The 27,418-nt window shown below is 36.7% G+C and overlaps 2 protein-coding genes and 2 long non-coding RNA genes across 4 annotated transcripts; 1 reads left to right on the top strand and 3 right to left on the bottom strand.

Annotated features, from left to right (window-relative positions):
- Positions 1-702: 702 nt before the first annotated feature.
- On the bottom strand, positions 703-3,277 carry LOC110914719. The gene is made up of 2 exons (XM_022159481.2): positions 1,096-3,277; positions 703-869 (listed from the first exon to the last, which is right to left on the bottom strand). Exon 1 carries the CDS (start codon positions 3,242-3,244, stop codon positions 1,097-1,099), a length of 2,148 nt encoding a protein of 715 aa, XP_022015173.2. The 5' UTR covers positions 3,245-3,277; the 3' UTR covers positions 703-869; position 1,096.
- Positions 3,278-18,703: 15,426 nt separating this feature from the next.
- LOC118487354 lies at positions 18,704-22,405 on the top strand. The gene is made up of 2 exons (XR_004881504.1): positions 18,704-21,444; positions 21,577-22,405. It is a non-coding gene; the product is annotated as an uncharacterized LOC118487354 (long non-coding RNA).
- On the bottom strand, positions 19,147-19,409 carry LOC110910379. The gene is made up of 2 exons (XR_002576084.2): positions 19,317-19,409; positions 19,147-19,237 (listed from the first exon to the last, which is right to left on the bottom strand). It is a non-coding gene; the product is annotated as an uncharacterized LOC110910379 (long non-coding RNA).
- A 3,116-nt stretch (positions 22,406-25,521) lies between the features above and the next one.
- Positions 25,522-27,117, bottom strand: LOC110913212. Its single transcript, XM_022158059.1, has one exon. It carries the CDS (start codon positions 27,115-27,117, stop codon positions 25,522-25,524), a length of 1,596 nt encoding a protein of 531 aa, XP_022013751.1.
- Positions 27,118-27,418: the final 301 nt, after the last annotated feature.

Consider the following 27,418-nt stretch of genomic DNA (forward strand, 5'->3'; position numbering starts at 1 on the left):
ATGCATCATTCGATAGTAGCACAACAAGCTCCAAATATATGTCTATATCCTCTTGTCCAAATGATCATTTATGTAGTATATATTGTTGCATATATGATGCATCATTCGATATATAACCATAATTATCTATTAGATTACAAAAGAAAAATGTAATGTTTTGAAGTATGATATAGATCATGGTCAAAGAAAAGTTGACCTTGCAAAAGCTATGTGCTGTATGACAGCCAAATAGAAGAAAATTCACTCATTTTGATATGATATAAGCTTTTGAACAAAAAAAAAATTATAAATAAAAATGGGCCACAGGGCTAGAACACACGACCAATCCTTTTAAATTCCATCGCCTAATCACAAGACCATTGTTCATTTTATATTATGGGTTCACTCAAAGTTTTTTATACACCCACTCTATTAAAATTTTGAACCCTGACCAATACATGTAGGTCCGCCCTGGCCTGCTGATACGATTTCTACAACTCCGCCTAATTATTCATAATCAATCAAACACGATCAATTTTGACCACAATTGGCTCTAGTTGGTCAACTCAGGCCGAATTTGACTTTAAAAAAAAACATAAAACACAATTTGAAACTACACAAAAATACGAACGCGTGGCATATCAAGACAGTAGCAGCACGATCACGATCGATTACGATCAGACTATACATCAACCGTAGTGATTCCGGATATAAATTTGAAACTACACAGAAATACAAACGGCGTGGCATATCAAGCAAAAGTTTTACATTGTCAATTCCAAATTTCCATACACTTGCGAAAAACAAAATAAGAAGGAAAAGACATAAAAAAAAATAGTTGTTAGAATGCTTTATGATGGACAATCTGTGTGGCTGCTCAGTACTTTGCCCTGCATCACGTTCCAAAGAGGTGCAAAAGAAATAGTTAGGCCAAACATAGACAACTTAGCAAGGAAACTGAATACATCATATCAATTGCCAAATGTAAAATCTACCCAATGTATAACTCAATTAAACTACATATCTACATACAAACACTACAAGAAACTGGCACCTTTAGCGGCGACAGCTGTCGCCGCTATTGCCACCCTTGTGATATGAAGCTAGAGAAAGTACCTTATGGAATCGATTGCTTCATATAAACACGCCACTCATCAATATACGCCATCTTGTCTTCATCCATGCTTGGTACTTTATCACATTTCTCTAGTTTTTCTATTATCTTGGCAGTCTTACCAAAAAGCTTTGCTGCAACCTTCACACTTGCCTCTCTTTTCTCTATCACACTTTCATGACATCTCATTGTTATGACTCGCGGTAGGTTTGTGAAGCAAGCACAGAATATGTCCGCAATCATGCTTTCTAAATGGGAAAACAACTGCTTTTTGGTCACTGATTCTGTGTTGCTTTCAAACCTAAGCAAGATTGTTTGTGTGATTCGGTACATTGAATTGGCCGCAATCAACTCATTAGGAGGGTTCTCTGGTTGTTCTCCATCGTTACTAGCTAAGATTTCAGTCACGATTTCTTTAGCTTTATCAGAAAAGAATTTAACAATCTCTGTTGCATCTTTCCCATTAAACACATGTTTTGCTAGAGGATTGTCCAACCACTTGCATATGTATTCGACCACATGCCATACGGACATACTGGCCTTTCGAAGATTTACATATTCGCTTGAACAATTAAGGCTTTCTTCCATAAGATGGGTGAACGAAAGACCTTCACCAACACCTCTTAACATGCTCTCAGCTACGTGCGTATGAATATTTGGGATGGAAACAGCGATGCACGTTAAGGTTACTATTGGTAAGCTCCAACTGTTTACAAATTCAGCAGGAAGCAGAGATTGAACATGATCAGTGTCGAAGATCTGTACTCCTTCGAATTCAGTAAATTTATCGAGAAGCTCTAAAAGATTGTTGTTTTGTTCCTTCTCAGCCTTTGATATGAACGAATTCATGGATTTTGAAATGCCCTTTAGTGTTTTTTCAGCAAGCTCTTTCTCATTGTCGATTTGTAAGACGTACTTGCTGATGTCTTCATCTATATCATCAGTTCTTGAGGTGTTGAGTGAAGTAAAACAGTTGACCACAAATACTGGGACTACTGTCACTAAGAGCCATATCAATTTGCACAATATGACAATCACCTTTTGAAATCCAATAGAAAAGCTTAGAAAGAGATTTCTTGAATTGTAGACGAGACTTCTAGATCTTCGATTTCTTGATGGAATTGGTATAGGGCTTTGTTTCCACACACGCAACTTTTGGATCCAGTATTTCTCAACTTTTAAAAACATGAAATAATTCTTATTCCATTTAGCGCCCAACTTGAAGCTGAAAACTGAAAAACATCTACTTATAGGAGCAATGATTCCCACCACAACTCCAAAGTACTGTGTTATAATAATGAGAGTTCTTGACCACTTGTATGGTGATCTACCTTCAAATAGTCGTCCCACAAATTCATGAAGATTAATTACAGTGTAGAACACCGTACCCAAGTTTATGACCGAAACCATTACACAAATTACACCAGAAGCAGTGGATAATGGATTACTAGCCATCCCAAATTGAGGACTACCAGTTTCTGCTATGACCCAATACCTTCTCACATGCTGTCTTAGCTTCTCAACTCTAGACATTTGATCAGGTAGACGTTGATCAGTTAAAGATATTTTGTTTGTGGCTCGATATTTAGATTCTAAAACTTCCTTAAAAGTTGGAATTGTTATAGATGAAGCAATCATTATTATTAGTAACAAGAGGATCATAACCGTATTGACTCCTGCAATAATAGCGAATCTGAAGTAGATTTTGGTTGGCTCATAGAAAAGATTATCATCAATAATAACACCCGTTTTTATCTGAATGCATATATTCACAATCATGGTGATAACGAAAATACACAAACCTATCATGTTTGCTAGCAGTGTCTTGTCGTCCATAGATGCCAAAGAAGGCATTAAGTTGGCCATCAACGTGCACATGAATGCCAAACTTCCTACCTTGGCTACTTGGTCCAGGTAACCTGGCATCGGGCTATTTAGATCAACTGGCAGTTTCATGGCGACAGTTATGACCATGATAGAGGCAGCATTTAGAGAGAAATATTTGCAAGGAAACCAAAACTTTTTATTTCGGAAACCATGCAACAAATCAGCCGCCATGGCAAGGATGCACAAACCAGAAGCTATTGCAATATAGATCCGAATCCATACCATAGGTTCACTAAACTTGTCACTCTTTTCTTTTTCTGCCATATAATAATCGAGGCTATAATAATCGCAGGGTGAATCCATGTTGGGATTTTTCAGACAAGTTATAAGTTTAGTTGACGCTAAAACAGAAGATACGCATCTATTTTATACAACTGGCAAATAGTAGGAAGAAATTTCGGTATTGTTACACTGAAACTTCCTTCCAGCGCAATTAATTAACGGTGGACTAATCAGAGAGGACTTTGACTTCTAACAGAAAATAGAAGAGATATTAATAGTCCAAACTTTGTGTGGCCAGATCTGTCATGCCTGGGGGTGTGGCTTCGCGCCCCCGCCACCTCATGAAGTTTAGTGCACTTTGGCGCCCTAAACCATTCCGCATCCGTTAAAGGGTGTGCTATCTTTGGCTTCCGCCAAAAGAATAGCGCGCGCGAGAGGAAGATATCAAGGGGCCCCACCTTCATCAACCAATCAGATTTTTTTATTTATCTTTTTTTAATATAGTTAAAAGAGGGTTTATAAAAAGCGTTATTTCACACCGTGTAAGCTAGTGATAAAGCCTGCTTATGTGTCGCCTACGTGGTGTAATAAAGCCCCCAGGGCTTTAAACCACACCCTCTAGCCTCATCAATGAAATCTCATTATACCACACTGTGTGGAGGAGGGGCTTGAAAATGGGTCATTATACGACATGTGGACCACACGTTAGAAAGGGGCGTGGTGTTAAAACAGACGGTGTGGCCTGGGGAATGGGAACGTGGCTTTTTTTGACCCGTGTGAAACACCTTTTGTATTATATTATAATTAAAATTATATATAATGTATTAAAAACTTATAAAAATATTACTAGTAATTAAACAAATAGATAACACTAAAATAAAAAAAAAACATTACATAAATTTTAAAAATATTACATAAAATAAAAATATGAAACTAAAAAACACATAATTTAAATAAAAAATCTAACGATTTCCCACGCCGAGCGGAGCTTGAATTCACGGTGGTGCACGTACCTAAAGTTGATGAGAGTCACTTAAATGATGTCGTCCTCCCCGAGATCACCACCCTCGAGCTCAACGGCAGTGTGGATCGTCTCAAATCTTTCGCAATCAAGACGGATCGTCCTAAAACGAGACGAGAGGGAGTCGACAGTTCGGTTGTTCTCACCCGTATAGGCTTGAAAGTGTTGCCGGATTGTCCTCCAAAAAGGACCTCTCGAGCGCCTACCCGGCGTGTGGTGGCTCAAAGCTTCGACCCACGACTCGCAAAGTGCAATACCCTCTTCTTCGGTTCACGCAATAGCTGCCATCCTCAATTTTTTTTTTGGTGAAGTGAAACGGCATTGAGAGTTTGTATAAATTTGGATGAAGTGGTGGAGTTTGTATAAAATGAAGAAGTGAGTTGTATTTTATAGTGTGAAATTAGAACTTTTGAAAGAGGTAATTTTTTAAAAATTTTTAAAAGTTAACCGTTGGGGTTAATCGGCTAACATTGACGTTCATTAACCACGTGCCACGTTGGCTGCAAAATCTCTTCCACGCCGGTGGAGATTCCCCCGCCTAATCAATAACGCCGTGGTAAACGCCGTTAACGAGACGGTGTGAACAACGTTGAGCAGCAACAACGCCATTTTTAAACGCTCACACCGTGTGATCTTACTAGCGAGTCTCAAATGGTTACATATATCTTGCTTAGTGAGATTACTAGCTCTGTGATTACGCTGAACTATTTGGAGCTACAAATTTTAGTGGAAGGAGCAATTAAAATACATTGTTAAGTGTAAGAGCATTCATATCCATTTCACTATATTTTCACCCTAAATTACACTAAAAAACGTTATATTTTTTTTCTCGTTTTCAATAAAATAATATTTTTTATACATTTATCATTACTTTTTCTCTCTCTTTCACTCACAACCACTTTCAAATATATTAATAAATTATAGGGGTGAACAGTGTCCCTCCAAATATACAGATAAACAGTAACATTTTCTCTCTCCTCCACTCACAAACACTTTTTATAATCTTTACATTATAAAAACTCCACACACAGAATTTGATGGAATGGATGTGAATGCTCTAACTATACTAAGGGGTAGGATCAAAATAAAAAGAAATATTTACCAATAATTTTTCAAATTAGTAGTTAAGATGAAAGTAAAAAAAAAATTGATGTAAGAGTATTTTTGTAATAATCTATTTGTTAACTTTCTCTTCCCAAGACATATGCGTATTACCTCTATTTTTTAAACGTTCATAACTTTTTCATAGGACATTATTTAAAAAAAATTGCATAATAAAATTAAGCATATCTTTATCTTTAATTTGAGCACAATATTACTATATACAATATAAGATCTAAAGAACCCAAAAATATTGTCTTAAATTTCTATACTGAATAACATTTTTGAGGTGGATTTTTTGTAATAGATTTTTTTGCTGATTTTTTTTGTTGAATTTTTTATACTAGATTTTATTTTTTGTGCTGAATTATTATACAAGATTTTGTGTATTGTATTTTGAGAAAAGAAATGGGTGACACTTTGTGTTTTTGACTGAAATATCCTAACATGTCATCTCCATAATTTTTCTTAGGCAAAACTCACTTTTTAATAGATCATTCCCCGCCAATGAAGTAGTGGTGAAGTGGTTAGGGAAAGAATTGGTGTTCCTTGTGACTCAGGTTCAATTCCCACTCTCATTATTTTCTGCGGCATCCAGGTGAAGAGAGAATACGGGTGGCGCTGGTTCGACTTGGATGGAAAGCGAGGTTTTACCGATTATTCCACTGTCGTGTTTTCGGGCGGGTGGGGGTTGGGTTTACACGCATCTGGGGAGAGCCAAGGGGCTGGCAGCGGTCGAGTAGTCGACCTTGGCCACAGAACCCGGTGTCATGGTGGTTGAAACATCGTGCCTTACCGTTCAAAAAAAAAATCTTTCCCTAGTATCCTCATCCCCTAAAAGAAGTTGTGTTTTTTTCAAAAACAAAGGAAGCTGCCATAAATAAAACCAAAGATCGACCGTAGCCTAACACTATGGTGTGTGAGGGGCTTGGGTTGGCAGCCTTGCTCGACACTTATCAGTTGTGAGCTCTACTGTGACACCCCCAAAATATCACATGCGGAAACCCCGCTAGGCGTGTGACGTACCAGGATCTAGCCACCAATCACATTGATTAATATCAAGATATTAAATAAAGTTTCCATTCATTATGATAAAACATTCATAAACATAATCCAAGTTTAACATGTTCAGCGGAAGCATAAGATAAGTCATCATTCAATGTTTCAAGACCAAATAAATGAAAACCAAATGTATTGTCATGTGTTCTCAAAAGACTCGACCCATGACTACTCTAGCAATCCGAGACAGCAAGTTCCTCGTCCATAGAATCTAACGACCTGCGAGCATGCAACAAGTGTATCAGACAACTGATGTGCTGAATGTGGGTTAATTAAAACAACTAAAATTACCCTAATTCTAGACTCTCTAAGCTTTAAATTTATAAAACTAAGACTCGATCTAAACCCTAAACCACACAACCGGCAAGTGAACCGATCAATGTAGTAAAGCTAAAGCAAGTCCGAGTATCGAACCCACGAGGCTCTACTGATTACGCTATGACTCTATCTAGACTAAGACTGACACGACATACTAAATTGTTTATTAATTTGGGGGGGGGGTTCTAAATATCCTAAATAAAATAATAAAATAATGCTAGAAGACTAGACACGAACTCGAACGAAGGTTTTGACCAGTGGTGATGAAGACTACCTAGGTTAGACGCAAGCTAAACTCAGAATGGATTTCTATTCGATAATTTTGTGGTGTGGAACCGGGATCTTTAAATGCTAAACCTATTAAGACACCACTAAGCCCCTCAAACACTCTCGAGGTGATTCTTGTGGCACTACCTAGGATGTTATGCTCACCGGCTTTCTAGATTTTCCTTTCAGTCCTCTAGTTTCTTGAAAGTGCTTATGTAAGACGTCCTACCTTGCCGCGCGAATGTCTAAAGCAACTACGGGTTTTAATCTTGGTTTAATAGACAATGGAACGTTAAGGACTTATAACCAAACCGAGACCTATTAATACCCTCGAGCCTCACAGCGACGAGTTTAGCAGCACACTTGATTTTATTAAATTACCGAATGTTGTTTATAAGGTTACTTACGCGTTTTCACCCTAAAGGATTAATGACCTATTACGTGATATAGACACTCACCTAAATCAAGAACCCTAATATAACCCTATTTTGTGATAAAGACCGTCACCAAGGATTATATGAGACAAATATCAATAATAAGATAATCACAAGCACACATACGCACCAAGTTAAATTCCCATAGCGTTTACAATGCAAGAAAGATCCACAACCACGACAAAAATCAAATAAAAATCCAAACTTTATTATGCCATAGTCATTAGCCTAGGTAGTTTACGGTTTTTAGCCGGAAAACATAATAAAAAACATAGACAAAGTCATAATAAAATCTGAATTCATCATGCCACAAAATATAAACGAACGAAAACAAAGAAACAGGAGGTTTAAACCCGTAATCTCTACTCCCGAGCGCTCCAAGATGTTACCCGATGATTCCAAGCAATACCGTAACCTTCAACAGCCTCTAAAAGTCGCCTAAGAACTCCAAAATTCGTCTCCCCTTCGGCTGTGAATGTTGTTTCAACTTTATAACCTTCAAACCCTAAATTTCATGCAAGGAACATACAGTTGCCGACATAGGGTCTTCACGCGGCCCGCGTGAGAGGAACTGATGAGTTAACGCGGCCCGCTTCACAAGCTCAAAACCGGAAACCTTATAATAACACTCGCGGCCCGCGTGAAAGTATGGGATAAGTTGATGCGGGCCGCCTAAACTTAAGTAATTCTGAATTTTCTTTTTAAGTTAATGCGGGGCGCGTTAAGATCCTTATAAGCTTACGCGGCCCGCCTGGAAGCTCCAGAACTGCATTTTCGCTTCGTTTCAGCTCCCGACTCCTCGATTTCCGTTCCAGCCTTTCGCCTTTCCAGATTTTGGCTCGTTTTTGCTCCTTTTGGCTGTAAAGACCTGGAAGCACAATTAAATCAAAAGTATATACAATCTATCTAAAAACGACACTAAAAACGAATAACTAACGACTAAAACCAACGCGAATACCGATGTATTTTACAATACATCAACAACGCTGGTGAGTTCATAGTTTTATGAAAACGTTAATTGCCATGTGATTAGTGCAGTTTATTAATAATGTTGATAATAACTCAAGTACCGTACAAGATGGCTCCAGATTGTTTTGCCTGTCCCCAATGCCCCCTATCTAAGCATTGGTCGTGATTAAGGTTATTAGTTCACGCCCGTCCTCTCAGGTACGGTGTTGTAACATCCCGAAATTTCAAAACTTTATACTAGAATTATAAAGTGTATAATAAACGAGAATAAACTAACTAGGATAAATAACCTAGTTAGTTAAGAGTCTTGTAGTAACACTTGAATGAGTTAAAAGGCCAAGAATATAAACTAAATAAGAGTGGAGGGACTAAAGTTGTTAAAATAGAAACTTAAAATACTAATATTAGTAAAATAAAACAAACCAAACACCCCAAAATGAGGCCTGGTCGATCAACAGAAGGAAGGGGGCGACACCCACACTTCCTAAACCTAAAAATCTACTAAACTCTCAAATTGAAGGCCAAAATTCAGTTGAAATCGGAATCTAAACATAGAATCGTGATCACCTCGTCAAGGGGGTCATAAGGTATGTCAAATTAGGTTATTTTGATACAACTCAAATTCTTGCATGAGATTGAAATCGAAGGTTGAGCTTGATTATGTGTTGTAAAACATGAAATTGGAAGTAATGTGAAGTCTAGGGACAAACCCTAGATGATTTCTTGTTAAAATCTTGCATGTTAGTTGTAGGAATCAAAATCACTATAGTGGGTGATTAGTAAGTTAGTAGAACTTGATAAACACTAGGATTAAGACTCTTGTTCTAGTGAAAACTGAAATTGTGAGATAATCTCTGAAATTGTTGATGTTAAAATATGTGTATATTGTTTAATTGAAGTTGATTTGAGTGATAAATTCAAGTTATGAACTTGGTTTAGATCATGTAAAAATCTGACCCGCAAGGTGTTTGATAAAACGCCTAAATGAGGATTAAAATGTTAAAGATTGCTAAAAACGCAGATTTACATATCTAATGAATGAATGCGTTAAAGCTTATGAAAAAGAGTTCTAATCTTATTATGAATTGGACTCTTTAGGCAAGGAATCCGGAACGTCAAGTGGACACGCCGGAGGTGATACCCGCGGAAAAGGTGTGCTTTAAAGGTACGTGACTTAGTTCCGTTAAGTTATGCTTGAATACTTTGGTTTGATATGTAATTGATGTTGTAGTGTAAAGGATGCGTTTGATGTGTCGTTTAAGTGACGAAGTACACTCGACCATCAAACGGGTCAAAATAAGGACTTGGAATCTAGTTTAGCATGTCAACAAAGAGATAGTTTTCATTAATTAGCCAAACGGGTCAAAAGATGCTTTTATAAATGAATCATGAGAATAGAGACTTGAAAGTCTCATATTACGTTAAGTGGTGGATTGTACCACGTTATTAAATTGGTTATATAAAATTTAAGACCAAGAACCCGGGATATCGGGTCAAACAATAGAAGCTCTATGGAAGTGTCGTTTGAAACGGAATGCTTGAATTCCGAAGAAACAAGTAAATAGTCCTAAGGGATCACAAAGCCATGGAACGGCACAAATACACCAAACATATGAGCCCGGGAAATTGGGTAATTACGTCAAAAAGGTTTTAAGAATGGGGATGAGGTGCTATGCATCTTCACTAATGGGTTGGATAATTGAAACAAGGAAATTGTGAACCGATTGTCGGTATTTTGGTTTCCGCGATATAAAAGTTTACATGGTTGAATCCGTAATGTTATTACGGACTCATAGTAAAAAGAATCGGCGAAAACGGACAAGCAAGTAAAAGGTTATGAACCTGTAAAGTTGAAAAATAGCTAAAGGGTAAATGTGCAGAGCCCACCGTAAATTACGGTTCCACCGTAATTTACGGTGGAGCTCAAACTGTTACGGTGAGATCCTCCTGAGTTACGGCAGAACCAAAAACATCCCAGCTTCACCGTAACTTACGGTGACACCGTAAGTTACGGTGGAACCCAGAAAAATTATGTTTTGTTCGTTAATTTTTGATGTCGGGAATTGTTTATATGTAACTTATTAAAGTCCAAACTAATGTTTTTGGTGTTTGACTTCAGGTATGAATGAGGTCCTCCCGGATGGCGATCAAGTACATGTCAAGAACCGAACACATATTTCGAAGCTTCCGCACTAAACTTAATTTTGTCAAAACTTTAAACATGATGTAATTTCTTTTGTTGATCGTGTTTTTAGATCCCTCAAACTAGTGATTATTTTACTAGCAAGGGTTACTTTAATCTAGTTATGCACTATCTTGGATGTGGTTGGTATCTCCACAAGTGTGTATGGTTTTAAAGGAAATGATTTTGTAAACTCTGAATTTTATAAAATTTCATAAAATTTTTAGTTAAATTCTGTTAAATTATTAAGGGTGTTACAGGTGTGAGGTTGCCAAACCTAATATCGCTATCAACTAATACCCCGTTACCTCTCAGGTAACTAATTCGGTATAAGATGGGACTTAAAGTGATAGGAAATGAGTGTATTATCTAACATCCCAGTTTTTACCCAAAAGACTTATTCCTCTTAGTAATACCCATTTGATTGTTCCACCCACTGGGACGCATGTTCAAGAGAAATGAACTCACCTTAGTTTTGCTCGGTATGTTAAGTTACCCGTTCCAAGTTGGTCAACCAAACCCTACCGCGGTTACGAATAAAATCAGTTTCATAATCAATTAAGTCACGTATTTTCACAAATTGCATTCATCGCAAAGATCACCGTATATCACATAGCAAGTACTCAGTTCTTATACAAGTCTACATCCCACGTGCATGTCACATAATAACATCCAACAAGTGAGTTGGCTACTCACACGAGCCAAATCAGGTTCCTCATTCCTAATTAATATTATTCACATGCAACAACTAAAGTTTTGCAAACATAAACATTCATCATCACAAACTGTTTTGTCTGTTTGCTCCCTTGCAGCATCTTTACGAAGAACCAGTTCTTCATGGGATGCTCTCATGGCGAAGAACCCCAATGGCGAAGAACCATTCTTTGTCGAGAGTGAGTGTGACGAAGGACCCTAGTGGTTCGTCAAAAACCATCCAACGAAGAACCAGGTTCTTCGTTGAATCATGTTCTTCGTGGGAGAGTCTTTCGTCGCTGCCCTCCTCAGACGGTTACAATCCCCTTAATCTCGTAACAACAGTTAACAAATTTTCAGCATGATTATTGGATCAAACAACAGTTATTTTACAAGTTCAAACAACCCTAATTGTTGTTCATCATCAAAACTATTAACACCACAATATTAGCATCGAAATACATGCCCTAAATCATATAATAACCATATACAATCAGAATTATTAACATATATACCCAATAATCAAATCAGACCAACACAAGATACGGCTAACCGGACTGTTTTGTGAGCATTCAACAACGATCGTTCCTTTAGATTAGATTCAAGTGGTTTCATTGATAATTCTTATGAGTATACAACCCTAAGTACAATTCATCATGTAAAGATACGATTTAACACAATGACATGTAACCATACAATCACATATAAACAGGGGATCGAGTAAAACAATGGTAACGATAAACTAACCGAGATAGACAAGACGAAAACCACGAAAAGCTTAAAGAAAGGAATATGGCAGCCGTCGCATGCAAGGGAAGGAGAAAAAGCTTAGGGTTTGATTATGTTTCTAAAAAACCCCAAAATACTATGCTTACAACTACAAATATGCGTACAGGAGGGGTTTCTGGGCTTGGGCTCGAGAAGTTGTTTGGGCCGAGGGCCCTCTTGCCGAAGAACCTTCTTGACAAAGAACCTTCTTCGTCAAGGAGTGTTTGTGACGAAGAACCCCAGGGTTGTTCGTCGAAAGACAGTCAACGAAGAACCAGTTCTTCGTCGACTTGGGTTCTTCGTGACTCAAGTGTGTTGTGCAGCCCAAAGTTAAACAGGAGCATGTTATGTCTAAACATTAAACAACCCCTAAGTTTTCATGTAACACCCAAACGTAACAATACTTTAATTATTCAAATATCGTGCACATGATACAACGTAAAACGAATTGTGAAAACAAGATTGTGAAACAAGTGATGCGTAGAGGAAAGATCTTGAAATCTCGGGTTGTCACATCTACCAGTCCACACCCAAAAAAGTGGAGTGTGGAAGGGGCGTGGCCTGGCGGCGTTAGGGTGCCATGTGGGATCAATTTTTTTATATTAATCATAGAATTTAATAAGTAATTTTAAAAACACATTTTATTTATATCAAATAACTACAATAAAAAATATATTACATCACCAAAACAAATCTATCATGCGAATCGCTTAAACTTAAAAAATCCATTGTATATATATTTTTTGGAGGTTGATAGTGGTTTTTAAATTTTTGGATAGTAAAAAAAAAGTAAAAATTGTTTGATTTATACAGAATATAAGTAAAAAGATTTTTTTTTAAATAGCCCTTGGCCAACGGCTAGCCCAACGGTCCTATCTCACCAGCCAATCCAAGCCAGCCAACTCACTTTACCCCCGCCCCACGTCAGGCTTCAAACCCACACCAGCAGGGTAGCCAACGCTGGTCCGGTGTGGTTTAACCAGCGTTGTTTGGCATCCCCGCCCCACACCCCGTGGTCTAAATTGCTGGAAGCGACCATGTCATAATACAGTCATTAATGCCGTCTTGTTTTTCTTCCTTGCCCCACACCCCATGTTCTAAAGCTGTAATCGACCAAGTCATAATACAGAGTCATTAATGCTGTCTTGGTTTTCTTACTTGGAAGAGACAAATAGGTCCGAAATTATATATTATATTACTAGGTTAGAACCCCGTGTATTACACGGGTTGAATAAATGTAAGTTTATGTACAAAATAATATAAATATATATATATATATATATATATATATATATATATATATATATATATATATATATATATATATATCTTTAAAAATCTCGTTTATTATACGGGTTGAAAAAATGTAATTTTATATATCAAATAATAAAACAGTATATATTTAAAAATCTCGTGTATTTAAATGGGCTGAATAAATGTAACTTTATATATTAAATAATAACAACAAAGTTGTATATTTAAGAACCCCGTGTATTGTACGGGTTGAGTAAATTTAATTTTATATATTAAATAATGAAAAAGTTACATTTATAAGAACCTCATGTTTTATACGGGTTGATCATATGTAATTTTATATACCAAACAATAAAAAAATATATCTTTATAAACCTTATGTATTATATGGATTGAATAAATTTAATTTTATATACTATATAATAAAATAAAAGTATAGTTCAATAAACATTGATTAATATTTTTATTTACCCCTTATAAACATTGTTAAAATAGATTTACCCTTAACTACTTTAGTTTAATAAAATAAATAAATCATTTACATTATATTAATTTATATTTAGCGTACATTTTTTGTTAATTTCAGGATAAATAATTTTGAAATCTGATAAATACTTTAAAATATTAGATTATCTCCTATACGAATTGTTTAAATTTATATTAAATTTAATTTTATAATTATATTTTAATTGATATTAATTATCTATAAAAAATAAATGGCTTCAATGAATGACATGTGGCCTCTCATTGGTTTCTTTTATTATATAGTATAGATATAATTATAATAATATAAGTTATACGCCAATATTCACTACGATTCTAAAACCCGCACCACTTCGAAGGGTAACATGCCAATATTATCCTACATATACAAAAAGGAGGAGAGAGAATAGTGTGAGACAGCTTGCCTGACACTTCCCTATTGAATCAATCCATTTGTCATTTAATTTTATTCCCAGCCTAAAATTACCGTTTCGTCCTTTGTTTAAAATTACGTTTTTGCCCCTAATTCAAATTCAAATTATCCTACATATACAAAAAGGAGTTGAGGGAATAGTGCCAGACAGCTTGCCTGACACTTCCCTATTGGACCAACCCATTTTTCATTTAATTTTACTCTGAGCCTAAAATTACCGTTTGGTCCTTTGTTTGCCCTGCCTCAAAATTTACACTTTTTTCCTCGGTTCAAAAACTCATTTCTAATTCTACTCCCAGTTTAAATTTACGGTTTCGCCCTCCGTCTAAAATTACGCTTTCGCCCCCCGTTCAAAATAAAAATATGTTTTTGCCCCTAGCTCGAAATTACGATTTTGCTCCCAACTCAAAATTACGTTTTTGCCCATAGTTCAAAATAAAATTATGTTTTCCCCCATAGCTCAAAATTATGATTTTGCCCTCAGTTTAAAATTATGATTTCGCCCCAGTTCAAAATATTTTTACGATTTTGCCCTCTGTTCAAAATTATGATTTTGCTCCCATTTCAAAAATTACGATTTTCCCCCAGTTAAAATTATGATCTTGCCATCGTTTTACTCTTTATTTTTTTTTTTTTTTTTGCAAAACTATAGTACTGTTTTATTTTGCTTGGTTGACTCAATGTAACTTTTATTGTGTGTTGTCTAACACTCGCTCATTGGTCCTGACAAATTAGTATTTTACCACCAGCTCAAAATTACAGACCTGTTATTGTTTTAATTTTTTTAGCAAAATTATGGTAGTGTTTTCATTTAATTGGTTGTCTCGATGTATTTTTTTAGATCGTGTTATAAGTAGTATGTACAAGTAACCTAAATACATGCATACATGTTATGAAACTAAGAAATATTTGATTTAACGCCCTGCAACACAGGCGGGCATAGGTGTAATTTTTATTCGTTCAGGCATGCGTGATACATGCTCATTTGTCCTGAAAAATTACAATTTTTGCTCCCAGTTTAAAATTATAGTTTGAGTGAATTTCAAGTTTTGTCCTTTATATTTAGGCCACTTTGCAAGTTTTGTCCTTTATGTTTAAATTTGACGAGTTTTGTCCTTTATGTTTAAAAATCAAGCACGTTTTACCCTTTATGTTTAAAAATCAAACACGTTTTGTCCTTTATGTTTAAAAAATCAAGCACGTTTTGTCCTTAAAAATCAAGCATAAAGGACAAAACGTGCTTGATTTTTAAACATAAAGGACAAAACTCGTCAAATTTAAACATAAAGGACAAAACTTGCAAAGTGGCCTAAAGATAAAGGACAAAACTTGAAATTCACTCTTATAGTTTTTCCATCGTTTTAGTTTTTTTTAGTAAAAGTATGGTAGTGTTTTTGTTTTAATTGGTTGACTCGATGTAATTTTTTTGAGATCGTGTTATGAGTAGTATGTACAAGTAATTGAAACACACTCATACATGTTATGAGAGAAAATATTTGGCTTATTGCCTCGCAACGCGAGCGGGGCAAAAACTAGTGTTACTACATTTCTTGGTTGAACCACACTACAAGCCCTTCGATTATATATGTTATGTTAATCTTTCCCTTTTCATTATTATGTATTACTTCAATGTCAAATATTTGATCTCCTGTCTTATACCAATATTTCATCCTTTACCCATTTTTTAATACAAATAATATTTAATTGTTTTAAAACAAATACTTACTAAATAAAAATAAAGTATAAAGATAAGGTTATTAATTAGGGCATGTTTGGCTAAGCTTATTTTACCTAAAAAAGACTTTTGTGAAAAGTATTTACTGATTTATTACTTTTTGAAAATGAGTTTTTTAAAAAAGTGTTTGGATTAGCTTATAGGGTCGGAAAAACCAATAAGTGAATAAGTTGTTTTTTAAAAAGTGTTTGACTTAGCTTATTGATGTAAAATGACCAAAAGCTAATAAGTCAATAAGTTGGTTCAAAAATTCACAACATTCTAACTTCTCAAAAATGATTTTTTTATAACTTTTTCTCCTTCTCAAAAATTTATTTTGAAAAGGACTTTTAGTTTTGCCAAACACTAAAATTTCTTTTTAGTTTTTTGATGAAGTCAATAAGTCATAAGCTGAGTTGAAAAAGGTTAGCGCCCTTAAAAATTTGGGTAAATTACTATTCGAGTCCCTGTGTTTTATGTGTTTTAACCACTTGAGTCCAAAAGCAAAAAGTTTAACGACCTGAGTCCCTATAAGCATTTTCTTTAACCATTTGAGTCCAAAATTTTAACACTGTTAAAATTTTTTGTTTAAGTATTGTTAAATGACCAAAATACCCTTATAATTAAAAAATAAAAAAATATTTGTAGATTTCTTTCACTCTCTCTTTTATATATTCCCATATCTGATCTAATCCCCAAATCCTTTCCATTGTTCAAATTCATCTTTCCCAAATTCATCTTTCAACCATCACAGACTGAAGAACTTATTCCGGCGAGGCCACACTCGGCCGTCTCCTTCAACTCCGGCGAGGCCACAACGGCGTTGACCGTCCCCTTCAACTCCGGCGAGGCCACACTCGCCGCCTCGTCCAGATCGGAGTCTCCGACGTGTTCTGTGTTCCCGGCGACTTTAACCTAACTTTGCTGGACCACCTCATCGCTGAGTCAGGGCTCAACCTTGTCGGCTGCTGCAACGAGATCTCTCATCTCTCTTTCTCTCTCTCTCAAAATAGATGTCGACTGTCGCTTTTGGATGCGTTTACAGTTTGAAACAGTGGATTTTGGATGGGGAAAGCCTCATTTTGGTTCGTATCATTTCTCATGGGGTGGGCAAACTGGATATTTATGCCAATGACAAGTGTAACCAGCAATGAGGATTGGATTGTTTATGCATCTTCTTCAAAAGCATTTGGATTTGGTCAAACAATGGGATCCAAGGTTTTTAAGCCTCTGACTCCAACTTATCTCCACTTTTAAGCCTAATCATGATACCGATTTAGTGTTTTATGTGAATTTGTGTGGATTTGTTTTTTTGGTGGTAGTGGTGGTGGTGGTGGTGGTGGTGGTGGTGGTGGTGGTGGTGGTGGTGGTGGTGGTGGTGGTGGAGGAGAGAGAGATAAGGAAGAGAGTGTGTGTTCAGTGTGTTTTAATAATAATAATAATAATAATAATAATAATAATAATAATAATAATAATAATAATAATAATAATATTAATAATAATAATAATAATACAAGGGTATTTTAGTCTTTTAATAAAAAACTAACAGAAAATTCAAACGAAGTTAAAAATTTGGACTCAAATGGTTAAAGAAACTGCTTATAGGGACTCAGGGCGTTAAACTTTTTGCTTTTGGACTCAAGTGATTAAAACACATAAAACACAGGGACTCAAAAAAAAGTAATTTACCCTAAAAATTTTTAAACCACTACATAATAACAAGATTTAAAAAAATACATCACTTTAAATTTGGAGAACATAAAAGTAACTGGGTAGTTGAATTGTGTAAACATGTTCAGCCAATCTGAGCGAAGGTTGCTATGCATTTTTCAGTCGTGTAATTCATGAATATTGGCATTTTTTGTTGTGTTTCAATTTTTTTTTTTTTTTAAACTGTTGATAAGTGTGGATTTTTTAATGATTTCCTTTTTTTAAGTTTTGAACCGTTTTTCAACCCTCATGTTACTTGGCAATGGACCCGTGCGTTATTATTTTTATAGAAAATCAAGATAACAGTGAAGTGAAACTAGTGTTAACAACGAAATTCTTTGTATTATATTAATTTATGATACGATAAATAAGCTTAGATTTAATGGTTTTATCTAGGGCTGTAAACGAACTGAACGTTCAGCGAACAATTCATGAACCGTTCGACGGGAAGTTCGTTTATGTTCGTTCGTTTAATAAACGAACGAACATGAACAAGAAATTCCGTTCGATTAGTTAAATGAACGAACATGAACAAAGGTCTTGTTCGTTCAATTGTGTTCGTGAACGTTCGGTAAGGTGTTCGTGAACATTCGTTCATTTGCGTTCGTTTACGTTCGTATGTTTGTGTTTTAATTAAAGATTTTTATACTTTCATATATTTTATCTATACTTTTTATACTATTAAACTTTTATTTATATCATTACCTTAACAATTAAACTAGGAAACCCTCTTTCACCTTGTTTATGCACTATTTCCCTTTCTTTTCTCATTATTTACATCGACGAATATGATCTACCTCCGTTCCACAATAAGGGATTCAAGTTCTAGTGATACTCTCTGGGCCATCCACTTTTATCCTTCATCGCGTTCGCCAAATTTATTTGTGTTCGCTTGTGTTCGTGAACCGTTCGTGAACACGCTCATTTCCTTAATGAACGAACACGAACATAAAATCTCGTTCGGTAAGTGTTCATGAACCGTTCGTGAACACATTTATTTCTTTAACGAACGAACACGAACAAGGCCTCGTTCGTGTTCGTTCGGTTCGTTTACAGCCCTAGTTTTATCTAACTATAATTTTATATTCAGTGAATTGTTGGAAATCAAGTCTTGATCCAACACAAATTCACGGTATGAGTGACCACGCTCGACTCTTTTAATATTTATCAATAAAAAAGCACACAAAATTACAATGCTCCTAACCATCTATTTATGATACCAAACTTATTATAATCTTAACCAAATTAACTCAAACTCTGTTTTTAATAATAAAATAACTAACTAGATAAACACATTTATCAAACTAACAATTATCACTAATTAAAATATAAAAGACTCTATAAATAATTCACCAAGAATAATCTATAATCTGTCTTGATCTCCTTAATTCAAGATTAACGTCTTCATTCTCCCCCTTAATCATGAATTTGACCCATTTCTTCACATCCCCATCGTTATCAACAACTTCACTCCTTTAATTAATCGTTTTTTACCACAATCAAAGAAAAAAGATAAGCTCCCCTCTTCTAGCGTTTTCTTCTTTCCATGCGAGACGCGACAAGATTCAAAGCCTCCCGTTTTGACGAATCTTCTTTTGTCTATCTACACTCAAATCAGGTCGAATACTTCTGCAACAAAAAAAAAAAACAACCTACACCGATTACTTTGTTCTTAACCTTGGCGGGAAGGACCGGGTCTTGATCTTACCTGGATTGAAAGTTGTTATTGCAATGAATCTCATCACCACCGAAACAAATTGAACACTAGTCAATACTGGTGCCCCAAACGGTACTCCCTGTTTACATCGGCTGACCCGAACCATCGTTTGCTTTAGTTTATGTAAAACAAATTGAGTCATTCTTTGATCGTAGTTTTACCATTCTGTTAGAGTCCTCTTTAATATGCCCCATTTAATATCAACCACCAATAAAAGCAACAACCCACCGGTTAATCCGTCGCTTGGTTGCCAAACGAATCCCTAGACCCTTTGCTCTTTCGTTTCTTCCGCGACATGCCCGTTGGTTTTTCCGCCAAAAAATGAACTGCTCACTGCGATTTTCCTCCTTTACGAGGAAGGGTCTCTGATAAATAAAACATGATCAAACCCGAGTTAAACCTCTCGTTTCTAATCTATAGTCACAAAACGTGCTTCTTTGTATGCCTTCCCATGCTTTTCTTGCGTTAACCAAAGAAATTAAAAAACCCACCATCACATTTGATTCCCATGTGAATAATTAATGGACTTTAACACACTCCCCACGTGAATCATTTATATAGTATGAATTAGCAACTACTCTCTGCAGTTGCTAATTGCACCATTTGCATCAACAGTATTTTGTGATATCCAATGTTGTACGATGTATAGTATGGTTTGTACATCGTGTGGCGCTTGTTTATTGGCTTTAGTTGGCGGTGGGTTACGTGTGTAAAAAGAGATAGAGAAATGGTGTTGTCGGTCTTTTGAGTTCTTTATTCCTTCGTATGCAGAAAGAAGAGAGAAAACAAAATTAGGGTTAGAGAGAGAGAGGATGTTTCTTCTTCCTCCCCACCATCTCTCCTATCTGTCTTTCTCAACACCATGGCAATGATTCTCCCCCCCCATATGTCTTTCTCCCCCAAAATTCCATTCACCGGACGGATTGAACTACCACACGAATACCTGCCACTGCCAAACACCACTACCGCCCACCCCCCCCCCCCCCAAAAAAAAAAAAAAGAATATTCTTCTAAGGGCCTCCAACTTGTCCAAAACACCTTGTGGTGCCTTAAACAACGAGAAGAAATACAACGGAAGGCTATCCAAGATAGCTTTCAACAATGTCAACCTCCCACCAATCGATAACATTTTCGACTTCCACCTGGAAAGGCGGTTTTTGAAATAATCTATTACGCACTTCTAATGTCTAATTTCATGTTTACGCCCACAATTACATCAAAATTAGTTTGTGCTCATTTGTGTTAATCAACGCTCATTTTCGTACATTGCCTAAAATTAACAAACGAACACGAACATAAAATCTCGTTCGTTAAGCGTTCTTGAACAATTTGTGAACACACATATTTCTTAACAAACGAACACGAACAAGGTCCTGTTCGTTTCCTTTCGGTTTGTTTGCAGCCCTAATGAGGCTAGAGAAAGTACCTTATGGAATCGATTGCTTCATATAAAGACGCCACTCATTGATATACGCCATCTTGTCATCATCCATGCTTGGTACTTTATTACATTTCTCTAGTTTTTCTATAATCTTGGTAGTCTTACCAAAAAGCTTTGCTGCAACCCTCACACTTTCCTCTCTTTTCTCTATCACACTTTCATGGCATCTCATTGTTATGACCCGCGGTAGGTTGGTAAAGCAAGCACAAAATATGTCCGCAATCATGCCTTCTAAATGGGAAAATAACTGCTTTTTGGTCACTGGTTCTGTGTTGCTTTCAAACCTAAGCAAGACTGTTTGTGTGATTCGGTACATTGAATTGGCAACAATCAACTTGTAGGGCGGATTCTCTGCCAATTCTCCTTTGGTGCTTTCTTTAATTCTGGTCACAATTTCTTCAGCTGTATCAGAAAACCATTTAACAATCTCTGTTGCTGCTTTCCCACTAAACACATTTTTTGCTACAGGATTGCCCAACCACTTGCATTTGTATTCGACTTCATGCCATAAGGACATACTGGCCTTTCGAAGATTTACATATTCGCTTGAACAATTGAGGCTTTCTTCCACGAGATGGGTGAACGAAAGGCCTTCACCAACACTTCTTAACAAGCTCTCAACTGCGTCCTTACGAATCTTTGGGATGGAAACAGCGATACACGTTAAGGTTACAATTGGTAAGCTCCAACTGTTTACAAATTCAGCTGGAAGCACAGATTGAACATTATCAGTGTCGAAGATCTGTACTCCTTCGAATTCAGTAAATTTATTGAGAAGCTCTAAAAGATTGTTGTTTTGTTGCTTCTCAGCCTTTGATATGAAAGAATTCACAGATTTTGAAATGCCCTTTAGTGTTTTGTCAGCAAGCTCTTTCCCATCGTCAATTTGCAAGACGTACATGCTGAGGTCTTCATCTATATCTTCAGTTCTTGAGGTGATGAGTGAAGTAAAACAACTGACCACAAATACCGGGACTACTGTCACTATGAGCCATATCAATTTGCATAAAATGACAATCACCTTTTGCAATCCAATCGAAAAGCTTAGAAAGAGATTTCTTGAATTGTAGACGAGACTTCTTGATCTTCGATTTCTTGATTGAATAGATATAGGGCTTTGTTTCCACACATGCAACTTTCGGACCCAGTAATTCTCTACTTTAAAAAACATGAAATAATTCCTATTCCATTTAGTTCCCAACTTGAAGCTGAAAACTGAAAAAGATCTGCATATAGGAGCAATGATTCCCACCACAACTCCAATAGACTGTGTTATAACAATGGCCGTTGTGGACCGCTTGTATGGTGATCTACCATCAAATACTGGTCCCGCCATATCATTATAATCAATTACAGTGTAGAACACTGTAAAAAAGTTTATGACCAAAGCTATAACACAAATTACACCAGAAGCAGTGGATAATGGATTACTAGCCATCCCAAATTGAGGGCTGCCGGTTTCTGCTATGACCCAATACCTTCTCACATGTTGTCTTAGCTTCTCAACTCTAGACATTTGATCATGTTGTAGACGTTGATCAGTTAGAGATATTTTGTTTGTGGCTCGATATTTAGATTCTAAAACTTCCTTAAAGGTTGGAATTGTTATAGATGAAGCAATCATTATTATTAGTAACAAGAGGATCATAGCCGTATTGACGCCTGCAACAACAGTGAATCTGAAGAAAAATTTGGCCGACTCAAAATCAAGATTATCATCAATAACACCAGTATTTATCTGAATGTATATATTCACGATCATGGTGATAACGAGAATACACAAACCTATCATGTTTGCGAGCAGTGTCTTGTCGTCCATAGATGCCAAGGAAGGCATTAAGTTGGCCATCAACGTGCACATGAATGCCAAACTTCCTACCTTGGCTACTTGGTCCATGTAACCTGGCATCGGGCTACTTAGATCAACTGGCAGTTTCATGGCGACGGTTATCACCATGATAGAGGCAGCATTTAGAGAGAAATATTTGCAAGGAAACCAAAACTTTTTATTTCGGAAACCATGCAACAAATCAGCCGCCATGGCAAGGGTGCACAAACCAGAAGCTATTGCAATATAGATCCCAATCCACACCATAGGTTCACTAATCTTGTCACTATATCCTTTATCTCTCAAACAAAAATAGAGTTCATAATCGCAGGTTGAATCCATGTTGGTATTGTTACCTTGAAACTTCCTTCCAGTGCAATTAACTAACGATGGACTAATCAGAGAGGACTTTGACCACTAACCGAAAATAGAATAGATATTAATAGTCCAAACTTTGTGTGGCCGGATCTGTCGTTAATGAAATCTCATTAGACCACACTGTCTTGAAGGGCTTGAAGATGGGTCATTATGCGACACGTGGATCACGCGTGGGTTGCGGTGTTAAAACAGACGGTATGGCCCGGGGCGTGAAAACGTGGCTTTTTTTCGACCCGTGTCACACACCTTTTGTATTATATTATAATTAAAATTATATAAAATGTATTAAAAACTTATAAAAATATTAGTAGTAATTAAACAAATACATAACACTAAAATAAAAAAAAACATTACATAAATTTTAAAAATATTACATAAAATAAAAATACGAAACTGAAAAACACATAATTTAAATAAAAAATCTAACGATTTCTCACGCCGAGCGGAGCTTGAATTCACAGTAGTGCACATGCCTAAAGTTGATGAGAGCCACTTGAATGATGTCGTCCTCCCCGAGATCACCACCCTCGAGCTCCACGGCGGTGTGGATTGTCTCGAATCTTTCGCAATCAAGACGGATCGTCCTAAAACGAGACGAGAGAGAGTCGACGGTTCGGTTATTCTCACCCGTATAGGCTTGAAAGTGTTGTTGGATTGTCCTCCAAAAAAGACCTCTCGAGCGCCTCCCCGGCGTGTGGTGGCTCAAAGCTTCGACCCATGACTCGCAAAGTACAATGCCCTCTTCTTCGGCTCACGCAACAGCTGCCATCCTCGGTTTTTTTGGGTGAAGTGGAACGGCATTGAGAGTTTGTATAAATTTGGGTGAAGTGATGAAGTTTGTATAAAATGAAGAAGTAGGTTGTAATTTATATTGTGAAATTAGAATTTTTAAAAAAGGTAATTTTTTAAAAATTTTAAAAGTTAATCGTTGTGGCTAAACGGCTAACATTCACATCCATTAACCACGTGCCACGTCGGCTGCAAAATCTCTTTCACGCCGGTGGAGATTTCTCTGCCTAATCAATAACGACGTGGTAAACGCCGTTGACGGGACGGTGTGAACAGCGTTGAGCAACATCAACGCCATTTTTGAACACTCACACCGTATGGTCTTACTAGCAAGTCTCAAATGGTTATATATATATTGCTTATTGAGATTACTAGCTCTGTGATTACGCTGAACCATTTGGAGCTACAAATTTTAGTGGAAGGCGCAATTAAAATACATTGTTAAGTGTAACTATACTCAAGGGTAGGATCAGAATAAGAAGAAAATATTGATATTTCATTTTTCAAATTAATAGTTAAGATTAATGTAAAAAAAATAGTGTAAGGGTATTTTTGTAATAATTTATTTGTTGACTTTCTCTTCTCAAGACGTACGCATATTTCTCCTATTTTTTAAATGTTCATAATTTTTTCATAAGACATTATTTTAAAAAAAATGCATCATAAAATTAAGTATCGCTTTATTTTTAATTTGAGCACCAATTGCACCATAAAAATTGCACTATATAAAATACGAGATCTAAAGAACCCAAAAAATTGTCACGGATTTTTATATTGTATAACATTTTTGAGGTGCTGATTTTTTTTGAATTTTTTGTACGATATTTTATTTTTGTGCTAATTTTTATACAAGATTTTTTTATTGTATTTTGAGAAAAGAAATGGGTGTCAGTTTGTGTTTGATGACCGAAATATCCTAACATGCCATCTTTATAATTATTCTTAGGCTAGTTAGGCAAAACTCTCTTTTTAATGGATCATTCCCCGCCAATGAGGTAGTGGTGGAGTGGTTGGGGAAAGAATTGGTGTTTCTTGTGACTTAGGTTTGATTCCCACTCTGCTCATTATTTTCTACGGCATCCAGGTGAAGAGCGAATAACGGGTGGCGCCGGTTCGACTTGGATGTGAGGTGAGGTTTTACCGATTATTCCACTGTCGTGCCTTCGGGCGGGTGGAGGTCGGGTTTCCGCACATCTTTGGGAGCGCCAAGGGGTTGGCGGCGGTCGAGTAGTCGACCTTGGCCATAGCCCCTGGTGTCACAGTGGTTGACATGTCGTTCCTTGCCGTTCAAAAAATAGATATCTCCCCGGTATCCTCATCCAATATCCGGTTAACACACTAAAGCTCTCTCTAAGTTCTCTCTGGTTCTCACTTGTGTCCTCTAGTTTGTTTCTGTCTTGAGTCTTGTTTATATAGGACCAGCACTGACGAAACAGAAGTAGGTCGGCGAAACACAAGCAGGTCTTTGACGAAACGCATGAGCAGATGACGAAACGGGATCAAGGTCGACGAAACAGACATGTTTCGTCGACATCCACTTTGTTTCGTCGACTTGGGCTTTGGCCCAAACAGTTGAGGCCCAAGTCTTGTTTCGTCAACTTGATTTCAGCCCAAGTCTTGTATTCCGGCCCAGTGCTCAAGATTTGCGGCTCTCAACTTTGTGTATCGAACTTTGGAACGTACGACGGAGGAATGTCGTGACGTTGAACTTGAGCCGAACCTTAGCCGAACCGAACTGAGTCGTGTCCACATATCGAGTCCTAACAAGACATACTGGCCTTTCGAAGATTAACATATTCGCTTGAACAATTCAGGCTTTCTTCCACGAGATGGGTGAACGAAAGGCCTTCACCAACACTTTTTAACAAGCTCTCGACTCTGTCCCTACTGTTTGGAATGGAAACAGCGATGCACGTCAAGGTTACTATCGGTAAGCTCCAACTATTAACTAGGTCAGTAGGAAGCAGAGATTGAACTTGATCAGTGTCGAAGATTTTTACTCCTTCGAATTCAGTAAATTTTTCGAGAAGCTCTAAAAGAACGTTGTTTTGTCCCTTCTCAGCCTTGGATATGAAAGAATCTACAGATTTTGAAATACCCTTTAGTGTTTTCTCAGCAAGCTCTTTCTCATTATCAATTTGTAAGACGTACTTGCTGAGGTCTTCATCTATATCATCAGTTCTTGAAGTGAGTGTAGTAAAAAAGCTGACTGCTAATACCGGGACTATCGTAACTGTGAGCCATATCAGTTTGCATAAAATGACAATCACCTTTTGGAACCCAATGAAAAAGCTTAGAAAGATATTTTTTGAATTATAGATGAGATTTTTTGTTCTTCGATTGCTTGATAGAAAAACTACAGGGCTTTTTTTCCACTCTTGCAATGTTTGGATCCAATATTTCTCTACATTAAAACACATGAAATAATTCGTATTCCATTTAGTGCCCAGCTTAAAGTTTAAAACTGAAAAACATCTGGATATAGGAGCAATGGTTCCCACCACGACTCCAACGGACTGTGTGACGAAAATCATAGTTATTGACCACTTGTATGGCGTGCCATCTAGATTCTTAGAATCAAATAGTTGTTCCTTAATACCATCAGGTTGAAACTGAGTGTTGAACACCGTAACCAAGTTTATGACCAAAACTATTACACAAATTACAGCAGAAGCAGTGGATAATGGATTACTAGCCATCACAAATTGAGGGCTACCAGTTTCTCCCATGACCCAATACCTTCTCACATGTTGTCTTAGTTTCTCAACTGTAGACGTTTGGATATGTTGTAGACGTTGACCAGTTAAAGATATTTTGTTTGTGGCTCGATATTTAGTTTCTAAAACTTCCTTAAAAGTTAGAATTGTTATAGATGAAGCAATCATTATTATTAGTAACAAGAGGATCATACCCGTATTGATGCGCGCAGCAATATGGAATCCGAAGTATAATTTGTGTACCTCAAAGAATGGACTTTTATCAATAACACCAGTATTTATCTGAATGCTTATATTCACAATCATGGTGATAACGAGAATACACAAACCTATCATGTTTGCAAGCAGTGTCTTGTTGTCCATTGACGCCAAAGAAGGCATTAAATTGGCCATCAACGTGCACATGAATGCCAAACTTCCTACCTTGGCTGCTTGGTCTGCGTAACCTGGCATCTCGCTACTAAGATCAACCGGCAGTTTCATGGCGACGGTTATGACCATTATAGAGGCAGCATTTAGAGAGAAATATTTGCAAGGAAACCAAAACTTTTTATTTCGGAAACCATGCAACAAATCAGCCGCCATGGCAAGGGTGCACAAACCAGAAGCTATTGCAATATAGATCCCAATCCACACCATAGGTTCACTAATCTAGAGTTCATAATCGCAGGTTGAATCCATGTTGGGATTTTTCAGACAAGTTATAAGTTTAGTTGACGCTAAAACAGAAGATACGCATCTGTTTTATACAACTGGCAGGCAGATAGTAGGAAGAAATTTCGGTATTGTTACCCTGAAACTTCCTTCCAGTGCAATTAACTAATGATGGACTAATCAGAGAGGACTTTGACCACTAACCGAAAATAGAAGAGATATTAATAGTCCAAACTTTGTGTGGCCGGATCTGTCGTTAATGAAATCTCATTAGACCACACTGTCT

Source organism: Helianthus annuus, chromosome 15, assembly GCF_002127325.2.
Source record: "Helianthus annuus cultivar XRQ/B chromosome 15, HanXRQr2.0-SUNRISE, whole genome shotgun sequence".
Taxonomy (NCBI): Eukaryota; Viridiplantae; Streptophyta; class Magnoliopsida; order Asterales; family Asteraceae; genus Helianthus; species Helianthus annuus.

Excerpts from the sequence above, each read along its gene's own strand:
- LOC110914719 (XM_022159481.2), bottom strand. The coding sequence starts at position 3,244 with ATGGCAGAAAAAGAAAAGAGTGACAAGTTTAGTGAACCTATGGTATGG.
- LOC110913212 (XM_022158059.1), bottom strand. The coding sequence starts at position 27,117 with ATGGTGTGGATTGGGATCTATATTGCAATAGCTTCTGGTTTGTGCACC.